The sequence below is a fragment of the Colius striatus genome, chromosome 11, assembly GCF_028858725.1.
Source record: "Colius striatus isolate bColStr4 chromosome 11, bColStr4.1.hap1, whole genome shotgun sequence".
NCBI lineage: Eukaryota > Metazoa > Chordata > Aves > Coliiformes > Coliidae > Colius > Colius striatus.
The window spans coordinates 6,925,698-6,940,773 of record NC_084769.1 but is presented as its reverse complement, the minus strand read 5'-3'; the positions used below and the strand labels follow the sequence as shown (position 1 = coordinate 6,940,773).

At 43.6% G+C, this 15,076-nt stretch overlaps 1 protein-coding gene across 1 annotated transcript in view; it reads left to right on the top strand.

Annotated features, from left to right (window-relative positions):
* THSD7B (thrombospondin type 1 domain containing 7B) overlaps positions 1-5,295 on the top strand; it is a 273,877-nt gene extending 268,582 nt beyond the window's left edge. Inside the window, exons 27-28 of the mRNA XM_062004863.1 lie at positions 3,316-3,403; positions 5,214-5,295. Of these exons, the coding sequence (XP_061860847.1) occupies positions 3,316-3,403; positions 5,214-5,295 (170 nt within the window). The remainder of the gene's footprint in view (positions 1-3,315; positions 3,404-5,213) is intronic.
* Positions 5,296-15,076: the final 9,781 nt, after the last annotated feature.

The window sequence follows — 15,076 nt, the reverse complement described above, 5'->3', positions numbered from 1 at the left end:
ATATTAATCACTAGCATTCCAGGAGATTCACAGCAGAGAGTACTTGAGATTTCATTAAAAAAACCCACCACCTTGATTGTTTCTTGCCACATTTCAAAAGTGTATGAAGGAAACAGGGTAAAAAAAAGTGTGGAGTTGATAGAGTTTTTTACTGTTAAGATGTTAAATGCCCCACAGAAAGCTGCGGTGACCAAGCAGCGCATCCCAAGTGCGTTATTGACTTCCACACCATAAAACGCTTCCCAGTTGGTCCCCAGACTGGTCCCCAGGGCTGGTGCTGCAGCTGTAATAGCTGATTGCCATTTTCACTGTTATTTTGCAAGATTAACTTGTTCAAAGTAAATTTCTAAAATACAAGTAAGACTTGAAAATGCAAGTCAATGGTGTCAGATGATTCAAGTTTTACCAAAACTCCTTTACCAAAACCTTAGTCCCCCCTATTAAAATACTCAAATACTAAAAATACTGTCTATTTTTTTACTGTCAGTAAAAATACTCAAGTACTGTCAGTAGTCTTCCCCTTCTTCTGTTACCTGCTGTTGTGTTTGTTTCCTGTTAGTTTGTAATGAACACGAGACTTTAGAAAACACGTAGCGAAAGGTTCTGCTCCAGCTTTCAAGGAGCCATGATTCTGTTTGATGTATGTGATCACACTTTGAATGTTACATTTACATATTTGATTTGCATACAGTAGTTAACCTTTGCATTGACAGTCTCTGAGCTCACAGAGCTCAGTCCAAAGCCTTTTAAAGTTGCCTGGTTTTTGATCAAATCCATCATATGGAAGCCCACACAGTTCACCAGCAGTTTGAGTCACAGGTTTGGGGTTAATTGCCTCTTTGGCACTATCCATGGCCCTCTGTAGGCTGTCTTTCTTAGGTGTCATCCCTTCAGCTGTCACCTTTATGGAGCCAGAAAAAGGGAGGGAGGTGTAGGTGGATGCTGCAATCCTGTCTTTTTAAATCAGCGTTCGAAGGTGTCTGGTGGGCTTGACCTCAGTGAGCCTTGTTCTACCCCAGGGACTACAAGACAGGAACAGGGATTAAGGAGCTTTTACAGAGCAGGATGTTATTTAATTTTAGGGCACAAACGTTACAGAAACAATATATGGGACAGGAATAAACTTGCTCCATGTGTGCTAAGTGTATCACCAACCCCATGGCATCCTGCAGGTAACTCTTCAGACCATATGTGCCCTTCAGACCCCAGCTCAAGGCTAGTGCTTGTCAAATCACTCCCCTTTGTCTAACCTCTTGGCAAAATATGTAATTATTCCCCCTGTACAGGCTTTGAGACTTACTAGTCTGGGAGTTTGCAATAGTTACTGCTAGCTGAGCCAGGAAACTGCTGTTACCTACCAGTTATGCCCTGGATAGCAGCTCTGTGGTGAATGCTCCCTGTATGGATGGCATTTACTGCCCTTCAGTACCACAGTCCTTGACACATCTGTCCCTCTAAGTACTTGTGTCTGTCAGTAAAATGACACCTGCCTTTCTCCAGTTAATTTGTGGTCTCCCTTCCCATTTACACTTTGGAACACAAATTTTATTATGATTTAGTGAGGCTGATGCTTTTGTTCTTTGAAATGCTCCCCAGAAGTGCACAGAACTCACTTCATATCAGGCTGTGTTTTAATGTTCTTTACCACTCTCTGGGAGGCCAGAGTTTGGATACAGAAAGTTTTTTCAAGTTGAGAGGCAATTTAAATAGCATTGCTTAAATTGTGGGATGGCGTGGTCCAAGGCCTTTATGTTGGGGATGAAGAGCCTAGCTGCCTTCATAACAGATATGATGGGATGCCTTTTTGTAGCTATGACAGTCCCTTTGCAGGACTGCTAAATGTTTCTTGGCCATCTCCAGTTGAGAGGGTGACAAATTTCATACCCAGACTTCAGTAAAGGAAACCCTCAAACCAGAACAACTCAGACCTGACAAACAGAGCTCCTCTAGCATGGGAGATAGGCTGGAAGTGTTACCAGGAGAAGAAAACAAAACCTGTGAGAGATATTCAGCCTTTCCACAAAGCCTGGAAGAAGGAAAATGAAAAAGAGAAAGGGAGAAAGAGTGGGATCTGCTTAAATATGTTGCCCTTTGAAAAAAAACTCATCATTCGGACCTAAAATGTAAAACAGGCTCAGTGACTGTCCATGAAGTAACTCCCTGCTTGCATGGCTGAGTTTGAAATGGCCTCAGTCAGACCGTGTCTGTGGGCACAGTGCAGGTTCCTACTCCTGCCTCTGGTATGTATTATCAGCTCTGTTGATGTGAACCGGCTCGGATTACTGCTGCAGGGAAAAAGTACCATCGCTTCTCCCCACAAGAAAAGCTGTACAGCCAGAACGGAGCGAGAAACAGGAGTATTGATTGTTATTAATGCAAAGCTTGTCATTAAGAACCTGTGCAAATAATGTTGTGAGACTTTTCCTGTCAGAAGGAAATGTTTCAACACACTTCAGCTCACGTGTGCATGGAGGAATTCCCGTAAGAGTTGTGGAGTGGGTCCCATGTCGATTGAATCCAAACAGTCCTTCTAAGAGCCTTACCTCGTCTTAAAGCCAGCTACGTCACCTGGGGCCCAACCAGCAAGCTCTTGTACAACATTATCCCTTTTACTATTGACAAAGCATGTTCTTGTTTTTATTCTAAGCCGAATTTATTCCCATTTGATGCCCAAGTGTTTTTCAGCTCTTAAGTAGCTTGTTTGCTTGTGCTCGCTGACCCCCAAGTATTTATGGAGAACAATCCCATCCCTTCTCAGCCCTCTTTTCTTTAGGCTAAACATATCAGGTGTTACCTGCATTTCTATCTGGGTCAGCTCATCATTGAACTGCCTTTGCCTGAGGAGCCACTGGGGCTCTTGAGCCAATGTACTGCAATTATCTCGTGCCCCTGCTCCTTTCCAGGGGCAGGAGCCTGGCCAGGTTGTATTTCTTGTGCTGCTCCATAAGCCCAGGCTGCCTGTAATGAACTGCAACAGCTCAGCCAGTGGAGAGGTTATGAAAGAATGCTGCTTTGGAACACTGAGATGAAGAGTTCATTTTCAGTTTTCATTGAGGAAAATCTATGCTCCATGCCACAGTTAAGATACTGTCTTCAAAACGATTGATTTTCAGGGGAATCTTTTTGTTTCTATCAAAAATATGGGGTTTATAAACGATTTCCAGACAGTCCTTGCTGTATTTCCCATCAGAGATGCTGCTAATTTTTCTTGTGTGCTTTCTTTTTGCTTCCTCTCTTAAGAATGTGTGCCTTTTAGGATAAAGTTGTTTATTCTCCCCTTTTCTCCCTCTGTTCTTTTTCCTCATCTTCCAACAGATGGTAAACTGAAGATGTGGGTTTATGGAGTATCAGCTGGTGGGTTCTTCATCATAGTTTTCATGATTTTTACATCCTACATGATGTGGTGAGTGTGACGTGTGTTTTGGCCTTAAATAAAAGCAAAGTAGCTTTTAAAATGATCCAAAATGTATCACAACGTTCTATGTTGCAGAGATTTTAATCCTCCAGGCTTTAGGAAAGGATGGAGCTTGGATGGATAAACTACCGTCCTTTGGCCCTTACCTCAGAGTAATTGAAAACTCTCCAAATTGTAAATGGTGGCGGGTATAATTGTGCAGAAGTATGGTGGCCACGCAGGGGAAGGATTTTGGTTATCAACTGGCCCTTGTATTTATTCAGACTTCTGCTGGAATCAGAAAGGGCTTTTTATTGTATTCTTTAAGGAAAAAAAAGGATACAGTAGAACTGAAAAAGGCAAGGAGGCTGATTGGATCGAGGAGCTGGTTTCTGCTCAAGGAAAGACTAAATAGAGGCATTCAGTTGGAAAATGATGTTTGACGTGGGAATACAATAGAGATCTATGAAATCATGAGTGGAGTAGAAAAGGACACTAGGGAATTTTTGTTTCCCACAATAAAAGAAGTAAGAGGCATCTGATGAGATGATTGTTTAAAATAAACAAAAGGTTTTCTTTTTCACACAGTGCATTATTACCTTGTGAGCTCCCTGCTGCCAGGGACTGGGCATGCCAGGAAGATCAATGGCTTCAAAGATGGCATCACAGCTCACGGGAGATTGGGTCTCTTGGTGTTAATTGTGATTTTCTGGATGTACACTCCAGCTCAGGAAATCCCTAAATAGGTTTTTGTAGTGAACACATCAGGTGGAAACATGTCCTGTGATTACAGCTGCTGTTACCAGACATTGGTAGGGATAGGGTACTGGAATGTACTGGGGCCCTGGCCCACACCAGTGCCTCACTGGGTTTTACTGGTAGGGAAGCAAAGCCCTCCTCCACAGCAGCAGTCACTTCAGGCAGGGGAGGTAGATCTGGCTTGACAGAGCTGGGGGTGTGCCCTCTGGTTTGAATATTTGGAAAGGTGCTGCCGTTTATGTGTCTTGGAGGATACGAAATGAGCAGTGGCCAGTGTCTGTGTGTCCTGCAATGCCCGCAGCTGTCCCTGAGGACCACACAGCTGGCCTGGACTTTACAAACCTCAACAGGCTACTTGTCCTAACCCCTGGACAGGCAACCAGAGAGTTACAACTGTGGCCTGACAGCATCATTGCCTGCTTTCATCCAGAATCACTTTGCTCGCTCTCACTCTCTTAGTCTTTCTCTCAGTCTCTGTCTTCAATTAAAAGCTTCAATAGCAGCGTTTGGATGCTGCCTAGGAGGTGGAGCATCCTTATTTTCCAAACCATGCAGTTGCCATTGCTTTGTGTCTTCACAGTGGAGCATACAGAGGGTTTCTTTAAGTAACATTACATAGTTCTCCATCACTCAAAGGCTGGTGAGGAAGTGTATTTCTCAGTAGTAACTACTGTTGCTTCAATACCATGCCAAATCAAAACTGAGAATATCCCACTCCCAGATAGTCCATGTTTCAGTTTTTCTTTGAGGTGTTCTTTGCTTTGTCAGCCGTGAGAAGACACGGGAAACAAAGATGCTTTATTTCCTCTCCAGATGAAGAGCACAGTTGGCTGCCTGGTTTTGGCAGACTGTGTGCCCACACCACACGGGTAACGGCACCCAAGCCCATGGGGTTTTCCTCACAAGTAGTCTCTGTACTGCAGGGTCACCTGGTTGCAAAGTGAAATAGCTAGGGTGGGAAGCTGGGAGGGGTTTTTTTTGTTGAAGTTTAGGTTTTGATGATGTTTCTGAGCTTATTACAGCTGCTGATTTTGTCTCCTGAAATGGTTTTTTCTTGCAGCAAAAAAAAGCAGCAGCATCAAAGCACCCCTCCACAGCAGAAGCCTCTAACCTTGGCCTACGATGGAGACATTGACATGTAACGTGAAAAAGGAATCCAAAAGTAGACATCGACTGCCTTAACTGCTTTCTTATTTGGAACTCTCTGACTTCTCAGTTTTTTGAGGAATCTCCTGATGTGTAAGGTACCAGGCAGAAGAGAAATATTGCAAGCTGAATATTTTGCCACCTCTTTATTAGAAACGACAAGGAGTCAAAGACTTGGGTCTTGTGAAACTTTTCTGAAGAGGCCAGAAAATACATCTCTTCCTGTTGAGCAATGGGAATTAAAAGAACACCACCAAGAATGAACCAGAAAATCTACAGACATCAAATGGGATTAGTGAAAAAAAAATAAAAGGCATGACAATCCTGAGGAAAATGTGACATTTACTGTAAATGACAAGTTTGACACAGCATCATTATGCACTATATTAGTGCAGGGTTCTTTATTCTTCACATATTTCAACAATGAGTTTTCTAGTGTTTACATTTCGTTCAAAGACTTGAAGACTAGATCATGTATTTTGAGCAACGTGAGGAAGAATGAGTCCAAGTGTCTGAAGTTACCGGGTTTTTTTAAACCTTTCTTCCTTCTTATCCTGTTTTCTAGTCCGGAATATGATTTCACTTCATTTCCACCTACAGGACAGGATAAGGATCGTTATGAAAAGGTGGTTTCTTAACCAAGAATATTTTTTAAAGAGTTGAGTAGGGACGTGTTTTGATGAATGGCTAGAGGGTTTGATTGTTTAAAAAAAAGTATTTTAAATTCAATTAAACCATGTAGATACATTACGGCCAGTTTCAATTGTTCTTCATTTTAATTAATGCAAACTCTGCTTTTTGTATTTAAATTTTCGTATCTGGAATCTTTATAAATTCTTTTTTTGAATTTAATTAACCTGACCTCATTTAATAGACATCAAACACAAAATGCAGTTTGTAGAGGGTCTTGCTTTTTTAAGTGTTTCAGAACCACTGAGAAGTTAACGTATTGTAAACATCTGGGAACAGTCCAAGAGGGGTAAGTGTTTATAATAGTGTGTGTCACAAGTAAGAAAGTGCCATCTTGTGGTATTGACTTGTATTTATAAGCAAATAAAATGCTAAAAGAGAGTGAGAAAATTGCTTCTGGTATGTTGAATTAAATGTGTGTAAACAACATTTGTTATTAGTCTTTTACTGTGTCAGAGATTGGACTCGGATTTCAAACGATTCTGGCATGTTCTGTGCCGTAGTGATTAGTGAGAGGAATACTGTAGGCAAGTACAAGGCCAGAGAATAATTGCAGATTTGGAGAATGCTTGGTCTTATTTTCTGCTCAGTGCTGCTGCTTATTCCAATAATTAGAAAGAAGAGAAGGAAAAAAGGATTGTTACTAGCTTGGTACCTGTGCCAGGACCTATGTCCTACTCGACCTGCAGTTACTTCTGAGCAGATCATCACAAGAGATGGGTATAACTAGGGCTGAAGGTGATACTTGTTCTGTTGCTATTCGTGGCTTTGTAAAGCCATTTGAATAGTATCATCTCATTGAAAAAATGATGTTGTAGAAATGGCGTAGGTAGGCCTTTCCCCAGGTCAGGATCCCACCCATCCAGCATTCCTCCCACAGCATTGAATTGAGATGACATTGTGTCATCAAAACAGGGTCAGGAATGTGCTTTCCTCTCATGGCATTAAAAACAAGACTGATGGAATTGTGAGGGAAAACTGTCTCACCTATTTCTGGCTCTGAATATGTTCTTCTGGCCGTACTGTCTGCCTTAGAGCCATGGTGGAAAAGCAGGATCTGATGTTCCCAAGAACATCCAGGGCCTAAATCTTTTTATAACAGTTCCCTGTACTATCCCTTTAAGTAATATGTATGGAGTTACAAGGGGAAGAATAATCTAGCACTATTAGGATGAATACTGCCAGATCTTAATGTATTTTGTCTGTGGTATGTGATGTGAGGAGAACAGTACTCTGCATGATGAAGGAATAAACTCAAATAAGCAAGCTGTTCAAAAAGGCATTGGAGTGGCAAAGTTGGTGTAATGATAACAAAAAAAATAACAGCTGCAACCTGTGGTCATTGCCCTCAACATCAGGGTAAATTACAATCCAAACTGTGATGTCCAGTGCCGAAGGCACGGGCTGTCTGGTGAGCTGCCTGGGAGAGGCACAGAGCTCCAAGTACATCACTGTGTTTATACTGAGCAGATAGTTCTGGAGCTCTGCTGCAATTTGGTGGCCTTCGTGCAGTCTGTGTCCTCATTCATGCTCTAGCACCTTCTGGCCAAAGCCCCACAGGGGCCACGGTTCACGGTGGTGCGTGGGGCCAACGGGCACCTTTCTGCAGAGCTGTTGCTAATCAGTAAAGATCTTTAGGGAATGAATGCACCTGTATGACTTTGTAAGATAAAAATAAAGCAGAGGGGAAGGCTCCTGAGGCTGCTGTTAGAGGCAAGTGCTGCTGGCTGTGCGCTTCTCTGCTGGCATGCACGTGAACCCTGCACCCACTCACGGTCCAGCATGGGCAGGCAGTGACACAGACACCGATCACAGTGTCATCGCATGTATTTAGTCATTTGGAACTGAATTCAGCTGTGGAGTGGCACCAAGAAGCTGGTGGCCCTGCAGGGCCCATGGGGCTGAGAACACAATATAATGCAAAAAAAAAGAGAACTGGTTTTTCAGACAGAGCAAGATGATTGCTGTTTGTAAGAGCCCCGGGAATCCTGCTGGGAGCGATGCCCAGCCTCCTGTGGGAGCACTGAAAGTCCGCTCCTGCCTTTCAGAATCCAAACTGGATCATGGTGTGGAAGAGAGATTACTCTCAATTCTTGCTTGTTTGGGGTTTCTAAACTTTATGCTGAAGTAGCTGGTGCTGACCCCTGAGAAAGATCTTAGTGCCATTCAGGAAGGTAATTCCTATATCCCCAGCTAGGGCATCCCGTTAAGACACAAATGTGATTATGAGTTAAAGCATTTGAGGGTGAAGAGTTTGAATGTTCTAGCAATCTGTCTTGGTAGTTAGTAACCAGATAATGAAAGACCCTGCATTTTATCATCTTTTATTTTAACACTATTGATTTCAAAGTCTGCTGCCAGGTGTCTACTACTCCAATATTGCAGCTGTAAAAGTAAAATAGTTTGAGATCTGTCTTCTGTGGCATTTTTCTCTCCTCCATTCAGACTCTAACACACAACAGTAAAACCAAACAGCAGCAACTGAAGTAAGACAGCAGAGAAGACCAATTACCAAGAAGCACTGAAGTGTTGCATACCTACATCATTCCTGCAGTCATTTCAGTCCTGCTCAAAAAACGGGATATTTGCATGCACAGGTACCATGTCTGAGCATATCACTGTGCCTATACACGATGAACAGCTGGGCTTCTGTATGAGGTAGGGAAAATCAAACTACTTTTTTCCTGCAGAAATATCTTGAAGTCTTGGGGAGCTTTCACTGCAGAAGGGCTGGAGTGTCACTGAACACTTGAACTTCAGATGCTACAGTCAAGAGCAAAGACTGTAATTTTTTCTTTGCTCTGGAAGCAGAGAAGTGTAAAAAAATCCTACAAGACCACGTAGCTAAAGGCTTGTAAATTAGCTTGTGCTTGTATTCATATGTGTCAAAGAAGAGCCTAATTGCATGGTTTTCTTTGCTTAAGTGCACTTACATTCATGGGCATATTCATTGGGAAATGAAGAAAACATTATCTTGGGGGAAAAAAAGAAGTTGGCTGAGCATTCTATTTGGGATTAGTCCTGATAAGTGTGGAGTTTTTGTTAGAGGTCAGGCCATTTGCTGCTGGTTTCTTTGGGGTTTTTTTTCTAAGTATGCAGCTTACTTTGCATTTAGGAAGGGAAGGAGAAGTGTAGTTTAAATATCATTTTGGGGCATGTTTTCAATTGGGAGGTAAGTTATGCAGAAAAGAAATGATCTAAGTCGGGACTGTGTGAAAGATGGATCAGTATACCTGATGTATTAACGTGCCTCGGGACAGATTACGCTTCTGTCTGGTTTAAAATGTGATTTAAATGAATTAACTTCCACATCTTACAGCTGTGACACGCGCCTGTCCCGGACAGGAGCTTGATTTATGTTATCTTTATGGAGATGTATCTGCGCACAGAGGATTACGTGCCATCAATATGTATGTGGTACTTGAGTCCTCGAGCCATGACCTGACAGGTGACTCGGTTACTGCCATTTAACTGCTGACATGACTTGTGCCACTGGCCACACTGGGAAGCTGCTGTGACAGGCTCAGGGCAGAGTGACTGGAAAGCTGTCTGGGGTAAAAGGAGCTGGGGTTGTTAATCAACAGCAGCTGAACATGAGCCAGCAGTGTACTCAGGTGGCCAAGAAGGCCAATGGCATCCTGGCTTGTGTCAGAAATAGGGTGACCAGCAGCAGCAGGGCAGTGATTATCCCCCTGTACTCAGCACTGGTGAGGCCACACCTTGAGTACTGTGTTCAGTCCTTCTGCAAGAGGGCTACTGAGGGGCTGGAACATGGCCAGAGATAGGCAACAAAGCTGAGGAAGAGTCTGCAGAATGTCTGATGAGGAGCAGCTGAGGGAGCTGGAGATGTGTAGTCTGGAGAAGAGGAGGCTGACAGCAGACATGATCACTCTCTACAACTACCTGAAAAGAAGATGTACTGAGGTGGAGGTCGGTCTCTCTCTCCAGTAATGAATGATTGGACAAGAGGATATGAGCCCAAGTTGCTCCAGGGGAGTTTTAGATTTGTGATTATGAAGAATTTTCTCACTGAGAGGGTTGTTAAACACTGGTGTAGGCTGGGTGGTGGAGGTGGTGGAGTCCCCATCCCTGGAGATATTTAAAGGATGCATAGATGAGGTGCCAAGGGACTTGATTTAGTGGTGGGCTTGGCAGCGTGAGGTTAGTGGTTGGCCTGGATGCATCTTGAAGGTGACCCCTCAGGATAACTAGGACTGAAAAAGGAGAGTAAAAAAAGCAAAGGAGGAATTCACTTGAACTGCTCTTAAATAAATGGAATTGCATGCAGTCATTTCTTGTTCATACCTAGCAGAGAGAAATGAGAGCCTGGCTATGGAGTCTGATAGCACAGGACCCCACTGTCCCTTGAAAGGGGTATCATTTGGCCACACTTTGTGATTTGGTTACATTTACGTTTGGAGAGGAACGATTAGATTTGAATGAATGGTTATTATGGTAATCATGGCTACAGGATGCTTTCTGCATGGATCTTTAATGTATACCTTTCTATCTTCCAATCTAACAGTTTATTCTTGGTTTTAAATGTAAACATGTGGTGAAACGATCCCATGTGAAATGTCTGAGGAAAGAACCCAGAAACCCTGTATTTGCACTGGTTGGTAATTATGCTGATTTAGTGTGATTATATGCTTTGTTACAATGGCATATAGAATGGACTCTAGGCAGAGACACGGGTTAAAGCAATTTGTGGGATTTATCCCGTCTGTAAGGAGATGTTTTGATGGAATGAAAAATCAGATTCAATTTCCTCTGATAAGGAAGAATGTTAATTTTCTCCTCTGCTTTATGAAAGTTCACCTGCATGTTATGAATATTGTGGTTGTTAGATGCCAATATGACATTTGGTATAAAACCCCTTCAAAGGTAATAACAGTGAGGAATCTTTCAACAGTGCGTGGATGAAGTGGAGCACCAAGCATTCATTTTGCAGATGAGGAAGGCGGCAGTTGTGTTTTGTTTTGGATGCAATCTGGCTCCTACCCCATGTGAGCAGGCTTGGAGTAGCTTTCCTGCAGAAGTGTCTGAGCAGATGAATGCAACCCAGAAATGACATTTCCAGGCTGCTGCCCTTGCCTCATAATCGTGACATTGAGCAGCAGGATTAGGCCAAGGAACGATGTGACGTTTCGTGCATCGCAACTGCCATTTGGTAACTGGCTTCTCAAACTCTGGGTTAGCAGAGTTAACGTCCTGCCCGTGTCACTCCTCTGATGCTGTTGTTGCACCAGGAAAAAATGTATTTGGAGTTGGCAAAGAGGGATGTGTCTGATCCAAAGTCAGTAAATTATGCCTGTTGACTTCACTTAGAGGTGATCAGATGGTTTGTAGGTTATTACCTCTTGCCTCCTTCAAGTTTTCCACCTCCAGTGCTCTCAGTGAGTATGAATTCATCGATGCTGAAACGACCTCATGTGTCAAATGAAGTGATTCAATTACACAATTTGGGTTTGCCTTCTACATTGCTAGACAATTTTGTTCAGTGACTGGATTAGAACAGAGCATCCCAGCAATTCATGACTCAGGTGAGTGAAAGGTGCAAGCGTACCATGAGAAGTGTGGTCTGTGGCTGCTCTTCTGCAGCAGGAGGGCTAAGCCTCTTGGCTTTGTGTGCATTGGGTAGACAAAGTGTGTCCAAATTCATGTAAGTGGAGTAGTTGTGTTCTACCTGAGGGTGCAAATCTAGGACTGTTTTAGCAATGGGGTGCAACAGAGATTTAATCTGTCATCTTCTGTGCTTTAAGAAAATACAATGTGAGAAGTCTATGACAGTCAACATCAGCTTTTTTCCTATTTGTAGTGGGTATTTTCTTTGTTCTTCCAACGTACACTATGTAGAACTTGTGGAAGTTGTAGCCTAGCTGATGGACCTGTGCAATGTTTGCTTTGAGAGGTGTAACCACATTTGCCAAAACCCAGATATCGTGTCTGAGCCATCCCTCGCAGTGATAGACATGCTGAGAGGCTGCCAGGAAAAGTCACAGCAGAGACAAGTCATAGCAGAGCAACTTACTTTTGTTTTCTCTGATGACCACAACACTGCTTTTTTAACTGGGCAGAACACTTCATCTTCCAGTGCCTGACAATCCTGGAGTGGGAAAAATGGGGCTTTATATCAGTCCCAGTCCTAGCTCTGGTTTGTGTTGTAATGGGCTGTGCATGATGGGCTCAGCAGAGTGGCATGAAAACATGCATCTACCCCATGACTGAGAGCTGCACTCTGTGGTGGCAGCTACAACATTCAGGTAGGTTTCTCCTTGCTGGCAAGCACTAGAGGATTGGTACCTCTTCTCCAGTAGAGTCTGATGGAAAATGTCGCTTCATAGACTGAATGCAGTCAGCTGATGGAGCCTGTTGAAGACTGAATTGAGATGAAAAGCTGTAATGCAGATGTGTCACATCACGGCTGCATTGTCACTCTCTTCCTTTGTATGATATGGCTGATCCACAGCAATTATTTTTAAATGCAGTCTCTGTTACTGCAGAGAGGTAAGTTGAAATATGTACTATTTTATTAGCTCCGTGCCAAGTGAGATGTCACTCCATTGGTCATTAAAGCCACCATCCTCTTCTGAAGAAACAGAGTGCATTTACATAAGCTGTTCTCCAGTAATTCTGTGTTTTCTACAGAAGTAGGGGCTGGCATAATTTCCCAATCTCATCAAGCTTTGACCACAAAATTCTGTGCTGATGAGCCTGTGGGACCAAAGGCAAATGTAAGGCAAAGAAGTACAAATCTGTTCATTACACTCAGTGGGCTGCAGAAAGGCCAAAAGGATCAAACTCCCAGTCCTGTGTCACTCCTGTACATGCAACATCTTTGACCAAAAAAACCCCTCCACAGTTTTACAAAGTTGTGCAATATTTATGTATTGGCAGAACATGATTTAGAAATCTAAATTTAGAAATTTGGAATGATTTAGGACAAGGGGTGATGGCCACAAGCTGGAAGTTCCACTTAAATACAAGTCAAAACTTCCTTGGTGCTGAGGTAAGGGAGCCCTAGCACGGGCTGCCCAGGGAGGGTGTGGAGGCTCCTTCCCTGAAGATTTCCAAACCCACCTGGTCATGTTTCTGTGCACCTTGATTGAGAGGAACCTGCTTTAGAAGGGGATTGGGCTGGATGAGCTCTAGAGGTCCCTTCCAACCCATACCATTCTGTGATTCTGTAAATGAAGAGCTGCTGTCTGAGCTGAGTCTGCTGAATCCCCTCTGCAGTTCCCTTTTACAGCAATCATAGGGCTGGCCAAACTGGCAACCTTGCTCACAAATCAGGAGGGATGGCACTCCCATATAATGAAGATGGCGAGTATTTTTACACAGAAAGCTAGTGCTTTTACTCTTCATCATCTTATTTCCATCACCATGACAGTCGGGAAAGTACAACTCTTAAAAAGCAGAAAGCTGCCTCTCACTTAATCAGGATGTTGGAGGGATGAGGGGGCCTTAGGGAAAGCTGGTGAAACTTGGAATGACATGGGGAGTGTTGCAGCCCAGAGCATGGGGGATGCGGTGCTGGCTGAAGGACCAGCTCCCTCTTGGGTCTCAGCCACAGCTCACAGGACTTACTTGAATCTTGTTTGTTCTGGTGTCCTACAGAGAAGAGTGTGTTAATTTATCAGGGCTGTAGAAATGCAAAATACACACACAGAGACCCATGCCAGCATCAAAGCCCCCCCATTTAGTCACTAATTTGTCCTTAAACTTCTGCTGTTCAAGGCATGAGCCGCTTTTTAACGATGGAAACAGTGTGGCTTTATTTCACTGGCACGAGTGTGTGTGACTGTGTGAGCACTGCTGCCAGGACTGTGTTAAAACCTAATGTCAACAGAAATCAGTTAACTCTTTGGAGATGGAGCCCACTGGCTTTACAGGGGCTGGCAGCCCATGGCCACAGGCTGGGGACAGCAGCAGCACTGGGCAGGCCAGGGCTGGAAGCTTGGGGAAAGAAACGTCCCTGTTAAGATGCTGTCGGGGCCTGGAGCTGCTGCTTGGTGCAGTGAAGCACGCTCTGTGTTTCCTATTTTGTTTAATTTTAGGCAATTTGTCTGGCCTCTTCTGCTGCCTGCCTTTTTTGCTATTAATTACTTTTGATTTTCTTTTGCTTCCTTATCAGCTTCACTTACTTCTCCCTGTAAAACTTCAGATCAGTTTTCTGAAGCAAAAGAGTGAAGTGAAGCTTCTTTCTCCCTTTACTGACACTGAAACAATGAATATGGATCAGAATTTTCATTTCCTCTTTTTTACCACATCCATTTGCTTGATGGAACAAGCTTGCCAGCCTAGTTTTACTTTGATAAACCTAATAAGGAAAAAGCACTTTCCACCTCCATATTATTTTATGCCTTGTTTGTGACTTCAGCATCCCCTATATAGGTTTAAAGACAATTTATTCTTTATTGGCCTTGAGTCATTTCGGGAGAGCACTTGTGTTTTTCCCAACATAAAAATGTCCTCCTATAACATGATGAATATTAAATAGGTGCTTGAATGGGAATGAAATGGCACACTCTGAGCTGACAGCTCCATTTATTGCAGAGTGGCTGGGAGAGAAGGGGAACCATCAGCGTTGTCCAGACATGGGTGTAAGGCCCTGCTGCCGAATTACTTCATCAAATGACCGATTTCACGAATGGATCTAGACACTGGTGTGAAATCTCTTCTTCCCAGAGTATGTCCTGCTGTCCTAAGGAAAAGCTGCCCAACTGAAAGCAGGCATTGGCTGTAAAAATATGGAGCTGGGTTCTGCTCCTCTTCTGCTGCCTGAGTGGTGCTGACCCAGGGTGGCCCTTCCAGCAGGCATAAGGTGAAAACTCTGGGTGGATTTGTGAGGTTGATGCATTGCTCTGGGTGAGACTGATAGCTTTGCTGGTTTGGTATAACTAGGGAACAGGGATCAAGCCCTCACTGTGTCAGCAGCTCCCCAAATAGCTCATCTTCTCCGTATGAGTGTGGCAAGAGCTGAGCATCAGCAGAGATGCTCCACATAGCCCAGGGACCCCTGAGGCTGAGGCACAGCAATGCCAGCGCCTGCTGGCCCTGACTGGGGTGGATGAGCAGAGGAGGGTT